Source organism: Pipistrellus hanaki (assembly GCF_964339955.1).
Source record: "Pipistrellus hanaki genome assembly, chromosome: 2".
NCBI lineage: Eukaryota > Metazoa > Chordata > Mammalia > Chiroptera > Vespertilionidae > Pipistrellus > Pipistrellus hanaki.
Window position 1 is genome coordinate 7760866 of NC_140504.1, and position 13825 is coordinate 7774690.

The 13825-nt window shown below is 62.3% G+C and overlaps 1 protein-coding gene across 2 annotated transcripts in view; it reads left to right on the plus strand.

Moving 5' to 3' along the window:
• Nucleotides 1–13825, plus strand: part of COL18A1 (collagen type XVIII alpha 1 chain) — a 76911-nt gene that overhangs the window by 62571 nt on the left and 515 nt on the right. For both annotated transcript variants that reach the window (XM_084873736.1, XM_084873735.1), the window contains 23 exons: nt 395–430; nt 931–1002; nt 1365–1400; nt 1644–1736; nt 2230–2259; nt 2343–2369; nt 2637–2699; nt 3048–3122; nt 4083–4109; nt 4310–4363; nt 4736–4810; nt 5994–6071; nt 6640–6682; nt 6914–6976; nt 7999–8042; nt 8285–8407; nt 9073–9226; nt 9309–9382; nt 9938–10066; nt 10527–10559; nt 11774–12022; nt 12502–12699; nt 13025–13140. In XM_084873736.1, the coding sequence (XP_084729862.1) occupies nt 395–430; nt 931–1002; nt 1365–1400; nt 1644–1736; nt 2230–2259; nt 2343–2369; nt 2637–2699; nt 3048–3122; nt 4083–4109; nt 4310–4363; nt 4736–4810; nt 5994–6071; nt 6640–6682; nt 6914–6976; nt 7999–8042; nt 8285–8407; nt 9073–9226; nt 9309–9382; nt 9938–10066; nt 10527–10559; nt 11774–12022; nt 12502–12699; nt 13025–13140 (1892 nt within the window). The remainder of the gene's footprint in view (nt 1–394; nt 431–930; nt 1003–1364; nt 1401–1643; nt 1737–2229; nt 2260–2342; nt 2370–2636; nt 2700–3047; nt 3123–4082; nt 4110–4309; nt 4364–4735; nt 4811–5993; nt 6072–6639; nt 6683–6913; nt 6977–7998; nt 8043–8284; nt 8408–9072; nt 9227–9308; nt 9383–9937; nt 10067–10526; nt 10560–11773; nt 12023–12501; nt 12700–13024; nt 13141–13825) is intronic.

The following is a 13825-nucleotide window of genomic DNA, read 5'->3' on the forward strand; positions in this document are numbered from 1 at the left end:
AGCCCTGCTGTTCCACCTCTCACTTCCAGAATGTTTTGCTTTGATTTGCAAAACTTGGGGACATTTCAGATGTTGAGTTTTTAGAAGTACCTAGTAGATTAAGTTGTAAAAAATGAAGCCATCTCATAGAAAGACACGATGGCCTGGCCTCCAGGATAGCCCCAGCCGTGTGCCTTTAGCATGTGGCCACCCCTCAGCCGTGCCGGCCGCAAAGCCTGTGCACACGGTGCTCGGTGTCCCCTGGACACTCAGCTCTGAGCTGGGGGAGGGGAGCCGTGTGAGACACTACCTGAATCACTAACCCTTTCTTACGTTTCTCCGGGGGCGGGTGGATGTCTCCACGGGGTTGGGCCCGCCCAACACTGCCCTCACAGAACCTCTTCCCCCACTTTAGGGGGATCCTGGAATAGCTGGCCCACCAGGGTCCAAGGTAAGCACCTTCCCTTGGTCCTGGAAATGGGCAGTCTCTATTGGCCCTGGTCTCGGGGGGTTGGGGGGGTGTCCTCGGCCTCCTGTGCCCCTCGGCTCCTTTGGCCTCATCGGCCCAGGCCCCTCGCAGCCTCAGTAAAAGGCTCCCCTTCAGGCTGGCCCAGCATCAGTGTTCTCCCACTCCCCCCCCGCCCCCCCATTCATCCCTGACTTCATTCGGCCCTGACTTCATTCCTCCGAAATTAAGTCCTATTGTCCCAAGGGTGCTCACCTCCACCTCACCCCCGCTCCCCTAGGCTTGCCTGTGGCTTACTGGCACTGCCGCAGACATCATGGGCACCACACGTGTCCTCTGTCCCTCCTCTGCCCCCCGGCCCTCAGCCCCCTCCTGCCCTCCTGCCCCCTAAGTGTTTCCAGGAGGCTGTGCCCCAGCCCGTCAGCCCCCCACCCCGGCCCACTGGGCTGTGTCTGACGCACGGTCCGCTCCTCGTGTCCTTTCAGGGAGAAGTCGGTGCCGACGGCCCCCGTGGCTTTCCTGGCCTCCCCGGCAAGGAGGGCGTGGCTGGAGCCCAGGTAGGCGCCCACCCAGGGCTGCCAGGGGGGTGATACCCCGGAAGTGAGAGCTGGCACCCCAGTGTGTCTCTCAGGCGGTCCCCCAACTGAGTTCTCTGTGCGCCACGGGGCCTGGAGACTCCACTCCCCGGGATGAGTCGGGAGTCCAGGCTGCCTGAGGGGTTTCCTGTGGTTGTCTGGCTCATCTACCACCCCGCTCCCTCCCCCACCTCCCCGGGGCAGTTGGTCAGTGAAAGAACTCTCCACACCTCATTCAGAGCGGGTCCCAGCCATCCGGGGTCCCAGCCATCCAGGGTGTCCCGGGTGGGGGAGGGTGCCTCGGGGTCTGTTTATGATGAAACATTTCCTTCCTGTCTCTGCAGGGACCAAAAGGAGAAAAAGGAACCCAGGGAGAGAAAGTGAGTGTGTGTGTGGGGGGGGGGGGGGGGGAGGAGGGGTGGACTTAGGTGCACAGGTGGGGTGGTGGTGCATGTAGGAGGCTGCCCTCTGCCCCACCTGTTCTTAGAGACTTGGGGTGAAGACCCACAAATCTGAGGGCTCTCCTCACACCCTGTCAGCTCTGGGGTCCCAGCCAGGGCCCCTGAAACACAATTCTTCCCCTACAAGCAACCCAGGCACTGGACACAGGCTTCTCCTTCCAGGGTGACCCAGGCAAGGACGGCGTGGGGCAGCCAGGGCCCCCCGGGCCCCCCGGACTCCCGGGGCCTGTGGTCTACGTGTCGGAGGAGCAGGACGTAAGGACGCTGCATGGGTGGACACATGCTCTGCCTGGACCCCCAGGGCAGGGTTGACCCCCAACTGCCAGGGCCACGCTCTGGTTCCAATGTAGGAGGATGTTGGTCAGAGCCAGCAGCCCTCCCCCCACAGGATGACCCCAAAAGACACTGGGGTTTCCAGTCTTGGTTCTGCGGGGTTTTTCGTTGTCGAAACCAGGCCTTCCAGCATCCCCTTTGGCTGAGTTGTACCCCCTCCGGCCCCCATTGCACAGCTGGAGAGATGGGGGCACTGGTCCCAGAGGACTGGCTGGTTCTCCAGGCCAGGAGGCGGCTCCCAGAAGTGGCTTCACTCCTCCTCTGAGGGACCGAGAGGCACGAGCCAAGCCAACTCTGTCCCATGGTTGATCTCTAGAGTTGTTCTGTTTGTCTTGTGGCCGCGATGAGAGCGGGATTTTAATTGTAAGCGTGGTTTTCTTTTCATGGCTCTGTGTTCCTGCCGCCTTGGTGACAGAGAGCAGTGTCCGTGACCCATGGAGCCAAGGTACGTGCCGCCCTGCCTGGAACGCGGTCAGGCTGCCCGGCGCCGGCCGGCGTCCCCGGTGACACTGTCGCTTTATCCCACAGGGCCAGCCGGGGTACGCAGGCCTCCCCGTAAGTAGCCTCAGCCCCGCCCGCGCCTGGCAGGGAGCAGGGTTTCCATGTTGTGAGGAACCCCCATGCAGGCTGGGCGCCCACTAGGCTGAGGAACCTTCTGGCTCCTTAGCAGGCGCCCCCGGGGTCTAGCATGGGGTCTGGGGCCTGTAACTGGTCAGGACCACGAGGCAGGTGCCTCCCGGGCAGCCATGCTGGGAGAGAGCGTGAGTGGCCAGCACGGGGATGGTGCTGGGCCCCCTTTCATTCCCGCCTGTCTCCCTGCAGGGACCAGCTGGGCCGAAGGGAGAAATGGGCTTCAAAGGCCAGCAGGGCCCCCCGGGACCCAAGGTGAGGAGTTGGGTGTCATCTGCTCAGGGACGGCCCCCTCTGTGAACCCTGAGGGGCAGTCCTGGGCGCCCCAGGGATTGCTGTCTGGGAAGGCGGGGCCCTGGGTGCTCGCACGGCCTACCTGACGTCTGGGACAGATTCTGACCTGGGTTCTCCTCTTCGTCACTTCAGTGTGACCCATGGGGGGCCCGCCAAGACTCCCGGCCACAGAGCCCAGAGGACGGGCGGGCCCGCTCCCATGCCCCCGTTGTGGGTGTTTGCGGGGACCCAGAGTTGGGGCTCTGCTGCGGGGGTTGGAGGGCCCTCCCCCTGGAGCTGGCCTCCCTGACTGCGCTGCTCGGGTTCTAGGGTGAGAAGGGTGAGCCTGGCATGATCTTCAGTGCCGACGGCAGAGTGCTGCCCCCTGCCCAGAAAGGAGCCAAGGTGAGCCCCCGGGCCTTGTTTCTCTCCTGGACCAGCTGGGGAGCGGGATTTCCAGGGACCAAGGAGCCAGCATGGGCGGGGGAGAGGGAGGACTGGCTTCCTGAGACAGCCCCCTTGCCCTTCCCTGTCTGTTCCTCTTTCACAACCACATTGGGAGGGTTCTGCAGCTCAGATGCACTGCAGCCCAGCTGGCCCTGGTCACAGCCTGCCTCCGATGGCTGAGCCAGCCCTGCATGGGGCCTGGAGGCACTCCCAGCCAGGGCTCTGGGCTCACGCCCTGGCCTGGCCTCACCTGCAGGGGAGGGAGCCCCAGCTTTGCCCAGTGGGAGCTGCCCATCCTGCTGTGTCTGCTGCCCCTCAGCCTCAGGACGGCTGCTGGGGTCCTGGCCCTCCTTCCTCAGGAGGGAGCAGGGCCTGGCTGGGGTCAGGCGTGGGCTCCTTGAGGGGCCCGTGCCCTGCGTCCTCTGCCCCCAGCAGATATCTCTCCAGATTGACCCTGATCAGGTGGCTGGACCTGGACCCCGTAACTGGACCCCGATCGGGTGGCTGTAGGTGCGGGCCTGCAGGGGCTTGGAAGCCCTCAGAATTGTGGGAATGGCCATGGGACCTTGGGTCCCAGGCCCAGAGAATACTCTGCCAGCCCCACCTGCCATTGTACCTGAGGTCAGGACCAGGGTGACTCTAACCAGGACACCGCAGGGCAGTCTCCCAAGCTGCAGGCCTCTCAGGGTGCGCCCCGTTCATCCCCTGGGACAGGACACCATCCAGTACCTTTTCTGCTGTTGTTTCCTTCCCTCCCCGGTGATCAGTGTCTCAGTGCTGCCCGGAGGGCATCCAGAAGGGCACAGGGACCCCGAGGGGCTGCCTAAGGGGCATCCAGATGGGCACAGGGACCCCGCGGGGTTGTCTGGGGGGCATGACCTGTGCGGTCACCTAACAGTGCTTCTGGTTTCTGTTCAGGGGGAGCCCGGCTTCCGAGGACCTCCGGTGAGTAGGCCCTGCCTCCCCGACATGCACACGCGTGTGCTGTGCTCTGAAAAGCACCTGTCCCCACCTGGCTACTGCAGAGCATGAGTGACCGAAGCTTACATCCCAGCTTCACGGTCAAAGCGCAGGACAGGTGTTGGTGGGAGATCACAGCAGGACCTCCCTCTGCTCGCCTAAAACGTGGCTCCTCCTCTCTGCAGGGTCCGTATGGACGGCCTGGGCACAAAGGAGAGATCGGCTTCCCGGGGCGACCGGTAAGGATCGAGAGTCTTGCTGGGAGAGGTGCTGGGGGAACAGATCAAGTGTGGACCAGGCCCCGGGGGCAGTGGGCTCTGATGGGGGTGGATTGCCATCCTTCCTACTGCCTTGCACCTAAGGTGGCCCCTGCCTGAGCATGGCTCTCTTTGGGACACGGGTGAGGAGGCCCTGCTCATGGACAGCTCAGACCCAGGAGGGGCTGACACCCCCCAAAGGCGGGGGTGGGGACAGGAGCATGTGGGCCCTGCCCCTGGGCATGAGAGCTGGGGTAGTATGAGGCTGGAGGTGGGCTGGGTCTTTCCTGGTGGGGACTGAGATGGTAGCTGAGGTCTTGGCCAGCACCCACCGATTCCCTACTCTCTTCACAGGGACGTCCTGGGATGAATGGATTCAAAGGAGAGAAAGGGGAGCCAGGAGACACCAGCGTCGGATTTGGTGCACAGGTGAGTGTCCTGCCAGGGCAGACAGGCTCGACTGGGGCCCCCAGCACCCAGAATGGCCTGGGGGAACAGCCTCGGGCCCCAGGCTCGTGTTCAGGAGGCTGCTTCTGAGGGGCCCTGTGGTGTGACTACGCTGGGCTAATCCTCTCACATGCGCATACACGCACACATGCACACACATAGCTCTAGCACACCGGGCACAGACACCCTTTCTCAGAAGGGCATCCAGGTTAGCATGGGCTCTGAGCTCCAGGATTGTCTTCACTCAACACCACATTATTACTCGCAGTAATTCTGCCATCGTTTGAGCCAAGGGTTTTATTTTAGCAAGGTTAGCAGGGTAGGGCATGTAGCCATTTCGTCCTGAGAGTTGGGGCTTGCTGCTGACACTCCGGGCACCCAGGGCCCCTCCTGCCACACTCGTGCATTCTCTCTGGGAAGCCCAGCCCCACCCCACGTCTCAGCCTGGAGCCCCTCCCGCCCTCCCTGGCCCCTGTCCCAAGCTCCCACAGCTCAACCGGACAGGATGGTGGTCCTGAGCTGAGTCCCAGGCAGTCGCTCTTCCAGTTTTTTATTTGTTGCTGGTTCTTCCTGGGAGCTTCCTTCTCTCTTGTTGATGAAGACTGGGCCGTTGGGAACAACTAAGACTAGAAATCAACACTCTTCAGTGATTGAATGATAGGTCACATTTGTGAATAAGGAAGAGAGTCTCTTGAATTCTGTTTGCACCATTGAGTTTTATTTTTTATATATACATTTTTTATTGATTTCAGAGAGAGGAAGGGAGAGGGAGAGAGATAGAAACATCAGTGATGAGAGAGAATCATTGATTGGCTGCCTTCTGCACATCCCTCACTGGGGATCGAGCCCGCAACCCGGACATGTGCCCTGACCGGGAATCGAACCATGACCTCCTGGTTCATAGGTCGATGTTCAACCACTGAGCCATGCTGGCCAGGCAGCTGTTGAGTTTTAAAGGCAGCTATGAAATGGCTGTGCATGTGCCCTGGTCGGGGGCATCCCACCTCTGGTTCTGCTTCTGTCTGTCCCTCCTCAGCCACACTCGGACAGTGGCTAAGGGAGGACCATGTGACTTTCAGAAATGCTGCTGCCCACATCTGCCATCCCGGCCAGGGTCTGACCTGGCTGTGGACGTGACTGACCCGAGCTTTCTGTTCCCTCCCAGGGCCCACCCGGCCTCCCAGGGCCTCCGGGGCCTCCTGGGCCACCAGGCCTTCCAGGGACCCCTGTCTACGACAGCAACGTAAGTCGCCTGGCACCTCCTGCTCACCCCTCCCCAGTCCTTAGACAGAGTCCTCGGTTGCTGCCACCTTCCTACCATCGACCCCCATGGACCCCGGGGAGGGGTAGCCCAAGCCCCTGGAGGCTTCCTCCCTCTGAGTAGGGGAGGTGGGGTCCTTCTGGGAGGGATCCCCGTGGTGGACACCGGGCTGCCTGCCTCGGGGGCCACAGTGAATTAGAAGATAAGCCCCCAGGAAAGTACCGGCTGGGGGGGGGGGGTGAGCTCTCTGATCTGGGTACCTGAGCCCCAAGACCCATTGTCCCTGGGAAGGTGGACATGACATTTCACGAGGCTCAGAGACGTGAAGTGCACTCCTGAGGGGCTCCTCCTGCCATGACCAGGTCTCTGATTCCAAACCCCGTGTCCTCCCCCCCTTCTCCCTGCTCCCCAATCTCAGGGTGCGGGTGGAGGGTGCTTCTGTGCCCTCCAAGAGGGTGCCAGGGCTTCTGGGCTCAGAGACCCCTGGGTGGGTGGTGACCTCAGTTCCCAGTGTCCCCCTCAACAGCTACCTCTGGCCTACTCTTTGCAGGCATTTGTGGAGTCTGGCCCCGCGGGACCTCCCGGTTTGCCAGGTGAGGGCTCGGGCCGCCCTGGAAGAGGGAACAGGCAGCCTTTACTGGGTGCTCCAGGACTGGGCACCCCTGCTCACCGGCTCTGAGGCCACATGAACTCCCTGGCAGCCTAACGTTGGGTGGGAGTAGACACAGTGACCACCCACTTGCTGCCCACAATTCAGATCGGGCTCCAGAGGGCATGGTCCTCTCACACATTCAGTAATGGGCACTGGGTCTCCGTCCCTCCAGGGCACCAGGGGCCTTCTGGACCGAAGGGGGACAAAGGAGACGTGGGCCTGCCTGGACCACCAGGTGAGAGTGCTGGGCGGCCCTGGGCTGAGGGGCTGTGCTTGGGGTGGCTTGTCCTGCCCTCCGGGAGGAAGGAAGCCCCTTCTGGGCTCGGGGGGCCCTCACAGGAGACCTGTAGGGCGTGGGCTGGACTCAAGGACACCGGGTGGGGTGGCCCATCGCCACCACAGGGCCCAGGGCGGCAAAGACAGTGGCCGGGCAGCACGTCCTATCACCCACCTGCTGAGAATCAGGGCTGGACCCAGGTGTGTCTCCCAGAGACGACCTAGCCCTCCAGTGGGGAAGCTGAGGGGCCTTGTGGGGAGGGGGAGAGAGGTGCAGCATCTTTCGTGCTGGGAAAGGGGCTACCCCGCAGCTGGCGGAGTGTCCATGGGAACGGACACCCGTGCGGCTCCGGAGTCGGGGTCCAGGTGGGTGTCTGTGATCCTTGCTGCGGGCGCACAACACGTTTTTGATCTAGAACCCAAAAGGAATCACAGATAAACTGTTAGAAGTAATAAGGAAGTTAATCAAGGTCACAAGGGCAATTTACAAAACCCATGACCAGTCATAAACAAAATGGAAATATTTAAAAGTTACCGTTTAGAAAGAGGTTGGTCATTGTCGGAGGTGAGGGGTGCGGGGAGGGAGAATTGAGGTTGGTCATTGTCGGAGGTGAGGGGTGGGGGGAGGGAGAATTGGACGAAGAGGGTCCAAGGGTACAAACTTTTCGCAGCGTATGTAAGTCTAGTCATCCTGCTGCACGCCTTACACTCCAACAGTGCTTTCTGGCGGTTATAGCCATGAAACTGACAGGGATAAAAAGGCACCATTAATAAACACATCCCCCAAAAAACAAAACAAAACAAACTGGCAATAGGTTGTAAGAAAATAGGCAAAGAATCTCTACAGAAAATACAAAACTTTTACAGAGAGATGGAAGAAGACTCGGATCGGTGTGTGTGTGTCTGGGCCGGGTGGGGGAGGTAATAAATGAAAGAGGCCGTACAGTGTCTCATTGAGGCCCCATTCGAAACCTCCTGTAGGGCAGTTCCCGTTCGACCTCCTCAATCTAGAAGCTGAACTGAAGGTGGGTGACCCCTTATCCCTGCGCTGAGCCCTCCTCCGCCCACTGGTCCACCCAGCACTCCCCTCTGCCCACCCCGCACGGGGCACTGGCCATTCCTGGCTTGGTTTGGTGGTGCCAGGCCTGGGCTCAGACGCTCCCAGCTGCCTCACCCTGCCCCCTCCAGGCTGGCGGGGGTCAGCACCACCCCTCCCCACACCAGCAACGAGAGCTGGCCTGTCTGAAACACGCATTTCCGCCCACAGGGGGACAAGGGTGACCGAGGGGACACCGGGCAGAAAGGAGAAAGGGGTGAGCCCGGGGGTGGCGGATTCTTCGGCTCCGGTGTGCCTGGACCCCCCGGCCCGCCTGGCTACCCTGGCATTCCGGTAAGTCTGGGCTTCAGGCCACCCTGTAGGTGCCCGCACACAGACCCAGGCCTGTGCGTGTTCCCAGAGGCCCCTGGGGCCAGGAGCTGAGCACTGAACACCTGATGAGGCCCACAGGCTGCGCCCTACAAACGGCCCCGAACACTGCCACCCTGGTTCTGCCCTATGGGGGGCATGTGGCAGGCCCAGTAGGTGCACAGTCACTGGCCCCACCAGGGTGGGCACACTGAGTGTCTCCAGAGGGAAGTGGGGGACAGGGTGGAGCCCCCACCCAGCTCTCCTGCCTGATCTTCTGCAGGCGCTGTTCCTCCTAATCGGGGACCCCCCCAAGTCCCCTCAGGGGGACCCTTTGCCCTAAAAGATTCCAGGGAACAGTGGCCCAGCTTCTGCCCCGGGGGGTAGAGGGAGATTAGGGGCCCTTGGGGGCCACACCTGTGTTCAGGGGCTGCTCTGGTGCATGAGCTGGGGTCAAACCCGGGCAATAAGGATGCGGGGTAGGGATGGGGTGTCCTCCCAGGCCCTGGGACATGGGCAGGGAGGTGCCACGGCTCAGAGGCCGTGCTTCCTGCAGAGGTTCCTGGCGATGCCTCCCGGCCCCTCAGGCTTCAGTGCCCTTGGCCTCGGGCCCTCGCTGACATCAGCATGTGTCCTGTTGTCCGTCCTAGGGTCCTAAAGGAGAGAGCATCAGGGGCCAGCCCGGCCCACCTGGACCTCAGGGACCCCCTGGCATTGGCTATGAAGGGCGCCAGGGGCCTCCGGGACCCCCTGGTCCTCCAGGGCCCCCGGGGCCGCCTTCCTTTCCCGGCCCCTACAGGCAGAGTAAGTTGGGTGGGGAGGGGTCGGGGCTCCAGCCTCGTACCGCTGGGGCTGGCGTGTGCCCACTCTGGCTTCTCTCTTGTAGCTATCAGCGTTCCTGGCCCCCCAGGCCCCCCTGGGCCTCCGGGCCCCCCTGGATCCCTGGGCACCTCCTCAGGGGTAAGCATTTCCCTGCCCCCGCCCCTCACTGCCTGGTTGCCTGCTTTGGAGGCCTGTGGGTGGGGCTGTTCGATGAGCCCTGGGTAGACCCCACAGGGACCCTGCTTTGCCCTGAAATGTGGTTTCTGAAGCGGAAGTGGGGTGCCTGGGGGCCGTGACTGAGATGGACGGGGGGGAGGGGACAGCCATGGCGGAGGCCCCCGTGGGCAGGACCACGCGCAGAGGCCTAGGGACTCATGGACTCGTGGGTACCCGAGAGACCATGCGGAGTGCCCTCTCCCCCTTCCCGAGGGCACCTCACCCACCCCGCCTTCATGGGATGTCCCTAGGGCCAGCCTGACAAGAAGGTGCCCAGTTAAGTCTTAAGGACTGTCCTCTGTCCGGGGAGTCCATGTCCTCACCCCATCACCTGGAAATGTCCAATGTCCCTGAACACCACACCTGTTGGGATCGTCTGCCATCTCTGTCCCCACCCCCCCCCCCACCACCCTGCCCCTGGTGAGCCCGGGGCCGCCTCTGAACACAGTGGGGCCCCACGGGGCCGGCCTCCAACAGGTGAGGATCTGGCCCACGTACCAGACCATGCTGGACAAGGTGCCCGAGGTGCCCGAGGGCTGGCTCATCTTCGTGGCTGACAGGGAGGAGCTGTACGTCCGCGTCCGAAATGGGTTCCGGAAGGTCCTGGTGAGTTCTCTGGGTGGCCTGTTCCTGCACCTCCTGTCCTCACTTGTGGGGGTCAGACATGGGAGAAGGTGGGGAGCTCTGCATGGAGGAGGAAGGCCCCAGGTCCATGGGCAGGGGCACAGGGATCCAGGCCACTGCCTGCACCCTCAGCGAGCCCCCTCTGCCACAATCAGAACCCTCAGGACCATCCTGTTAGGGCCACACCCCGCAGGGAGGAATGACAGCCAGCACTCCTCATGCTATTTTTTTATTATTATTTAGTAGAATTTATTGAGGAGTTCTAGGCTTACAGAGAAGTAGCCCTCACCCTTTTGAACACGTGTGGTGTGCCAGGCCCCGGATGCCGCCATGCTGGCTTCTATGAGGAGGGAGGCCTGGCCTGGGCACATGGATTCGGGAGGGTTGCCTGCTGTGGGTGCTGGGGAATCAGGTCATTGACGTGACCCCCGTTTTCTTCCAGCTGGAGGCCCGGACGCCCCTCCCACGTGGGACGGTGAGGAGCCCTGTTCTTTCCCAGCTGTCAGTCTTGGGCTGCAAACCTTTGAGCCTGGTGGATGCCAGGGCGTGTGGGGCATGCAGTGGTGGCTGCTCACTGCCTCCCATTTCTGGAACAACACTACTGGTAGTGCTTGAGCATCCTGGGGCCTCCCCAGCTGGGGAGATGGACGCCCATTGTCCTCCCCAGGTTCCTGGGGCCAGAATCCAGAGTCTTGCCGTCCTTCATCCAGAGAACAGGGCTCACGGATAGACTGAGGGTGGACCGAGGGTGGACGGAGGGGGAACAGGGGAGACGGAGATGGGGGATGAATGGGCTGAAGTGAGTACTTGAGTTTACGTCTCACAGGTGTAGGCTCCTTTGAAAAAGCATGACTTCTCCTATGGCCCAGCCCGATGAATGGAGTCCATTCTCTCATTCATTCATTCATTCAGCACATAGTCCTGGGTCCCTCCCATACGCTGGGCACTGTTCTAGGCATGAGGTACAGCTGGGCAGGAAAGGGGTAAAGCCACTGCCCCTTGCAGCTGACATTATATGGGAGAGACGGGCAGTAAAGAGAAGAGGTTTGTCAACAGGTGAAGCATGACATAAAGTACAGTTATACGAATACAAATCTTCGATGTAAACAGTAGTATATGTTAATTATATGAACTATAAACTATCCACGGGTTCTAAGTACCTAGTAATGGGCATATGGGTAACAGTAATACGTTATAAGGTGTGTGCTAAGGCTTTCGGCACTGTGGGAGTAAGTAATTGGAAGTGGGTGGGGGCGCAGGAGTTGGGGTTTGAAGGTGGAGGTCACCTTGTCTCTGCGGTGGGAGTGGAGCAAAGGCTTGAGGAAGTGAGAGCAGGGGCCCGCTATCTCATAACCCGGCATCTGAGCTGCAGCGAGGAGGTGGCCTCGAGGTCAGGGGACATGGTCGCCTGAGGCCCCCCAGGCCACAGCAAGGAGGTGGCTGGGTGTGCAGGAGCCAGGGGTGTGTGAGCAGAGGCCATCTACTTGACGTAGGCATGAACAGGAGGGCCGGACTCCCCCACCAAGAGCACAAACTGGGGTGAAGAGGAACAGGGGTGCTCTGGGGCGGGTAGCAGGAACCTAGGCCCCGGCAGGAGAGCAGAGCCTGAGGGGCACCAGGGGGCCTGCCTGTGGTGCTGGGAGGTGTCGGAGTCCCCGTCCCACATACCGTCCACCCCTCGATCTGCAGGACAACGAAGTGGCCGCCTTGCAGCCCCCCCTGGTGCAGCTGCACGAGGGGAACCCGCACCCCCGGTGGGAACTGCCCCCCTCCACCGCACGACCCTGGCGGGCAGATGACATCCTGGTCAGGCCCCCACGCCTGCTGGACCCCCAGCCCTACCCGGGAGTGCCGCATCACGGCTCCTACGTGCACTCCCGGCCAGCCCACCACCCCACTGGCGCTCCCGCCCACACCCACCACGACTTCCAACCGGTGGTGAGTGACCCCAGGGGCATGTGCCTTTCAATCCCTGAGCTCATGGAGGGTTCTCAGGGCCCGGGACTGCCCTCTGGCACCTGCCTCCGAGGCCAGTCTGTGCTCAGGTCCCAGAGAGGCTGGGCTGGTGCCTGTGCGGGCCCGGGGGGCGGGCCCCGCAGAGCCTTTGTCACAGAGGTGGCTGCCAAGGCCTGAGGGCAGGGACTTGCTTAGGAGGTAGATGGAGGAGTGGCCGCTTCAAGCTTCCCACCGCCCACTCCCAGGCTGGGCGTTGCTTTTGGGGCGCCCCCACCTCTGCTGCCCTGGGCTGAAGGGCCCCTGTGGGTGCACTCAGCTCTCCGGAGCCCCGTCTGTGCTGAGACTCAACCCTACTGTGCACGCAGGGCCGGGGCGGAGGGAGGGCAGGCGGGGAAGGGGGCCCAGAACCGTTACCCGATGTCATCCGCGGCTGCCTGCCGCTGACTGCCCCTCTCCTGCAGCTGCACCTGGTCGCCCTCAACGGGCCACAGCCTGGCGGCCTGCGTGGCATCCGTGGCGCCGACTTCCAGTGCTTCCAGCAGGCGCGGGCGGCGGGGCTGGCGGGCACCTTCCGTGCCTTCCTGTCGTCGCGCCTACAGGACCTCTACAGCATCGTGCGTCGCGCCGACCGGGCCACCGTGCCCATCGTCAACCTCAGGGTGGGTGCGCTGCCCTGTGTGTGTGGGGGGGTGGGGAGCTCCCAGAACTGGGACAAGGGACCTGGGAGTCGGGGGAGGGCACTGGGCTGCTCACACCCCTGAGAACCCAGCAAGGCCCCAGTGCCCCAAGGCCCTTCCCATGGCTTTATCTCATGGCTCTCACCACCGTGTGCTCGCCGGCTGCTCCTGATGTTTCAGGCTCATCCCAGACCCGGGGTCCAGGCTGGGGGAGATGCCTGCTCTGCTAAGGCGCCCAGCCAATGGCCCTCTGTCGGGGGTGGGGGGGTGACCAGAGATGGGTAAACCGCCCCACTTCCCTCCGCAGGACGAGGAGCTGTTCCCCAACTGGGAGGCCTTGTTCTCGGGCTCCCAGGGCCAGCTGAAGCCGGGGGCCCGCATCCTCTCCTTTGACGGCAGGGACGTGCTGCAGCACCCCGCCTGGTAGGTGCCCCGCGTGAGTGCAGGAGCTGGGGAGACGGGGGGGGGGGGCGCGGGGGGGGAAGAGCTCTGGATCTTACTGGCCCAGTGCAGGCCCCTGACGCTGCACCCCCGTCTCGCCTGACCCTCTACCCAATGCGCGCTTGCTGTTTAAAACTCACAAGATCCAGAAGAGCATTAATGATACAGAGCGTTCTTTGTGTGTTGTATGAACACACTCACCAGCCTGCTCCCTGGGCAGGGACCCCCTCCCTCCCCACTGCTGTCCGGGAGACTGGCCAATGGTGGGTGCCCCTGGGGCTCTCACTGTCTGTCACGCGGACATCACAGGGAGCGATGGCTCCCGTAAATTCCCCCAAACGGAATTTCCCAGTTGGAGGATGTGTGTCCTTCAAACAGTGGTGGAAGCTGTCAGGTCGCCCTCACACCCTCGGACCCTCTGCCGGCATGGTGTGAGGGTGCCTGTTCCCCCAGTGCATGCTCTTCCAAGGTGGTCCATGGGTCAGACAAGTAGGTGCCCCGCCCTCACGGAGAAGCACCCAGCCCCAAGGGACCAGTCATCAGGGTCCCAGAGGCTGCTCCCCATACTGCGTCCCCCGAAGCAGTGGCAGCACAGGGTGCACCGTCCCCGGAGCCTAGGGATGGCCCGAGTCCCCGCTACCACCTCCACATCCAGCTGCAGCCTCCG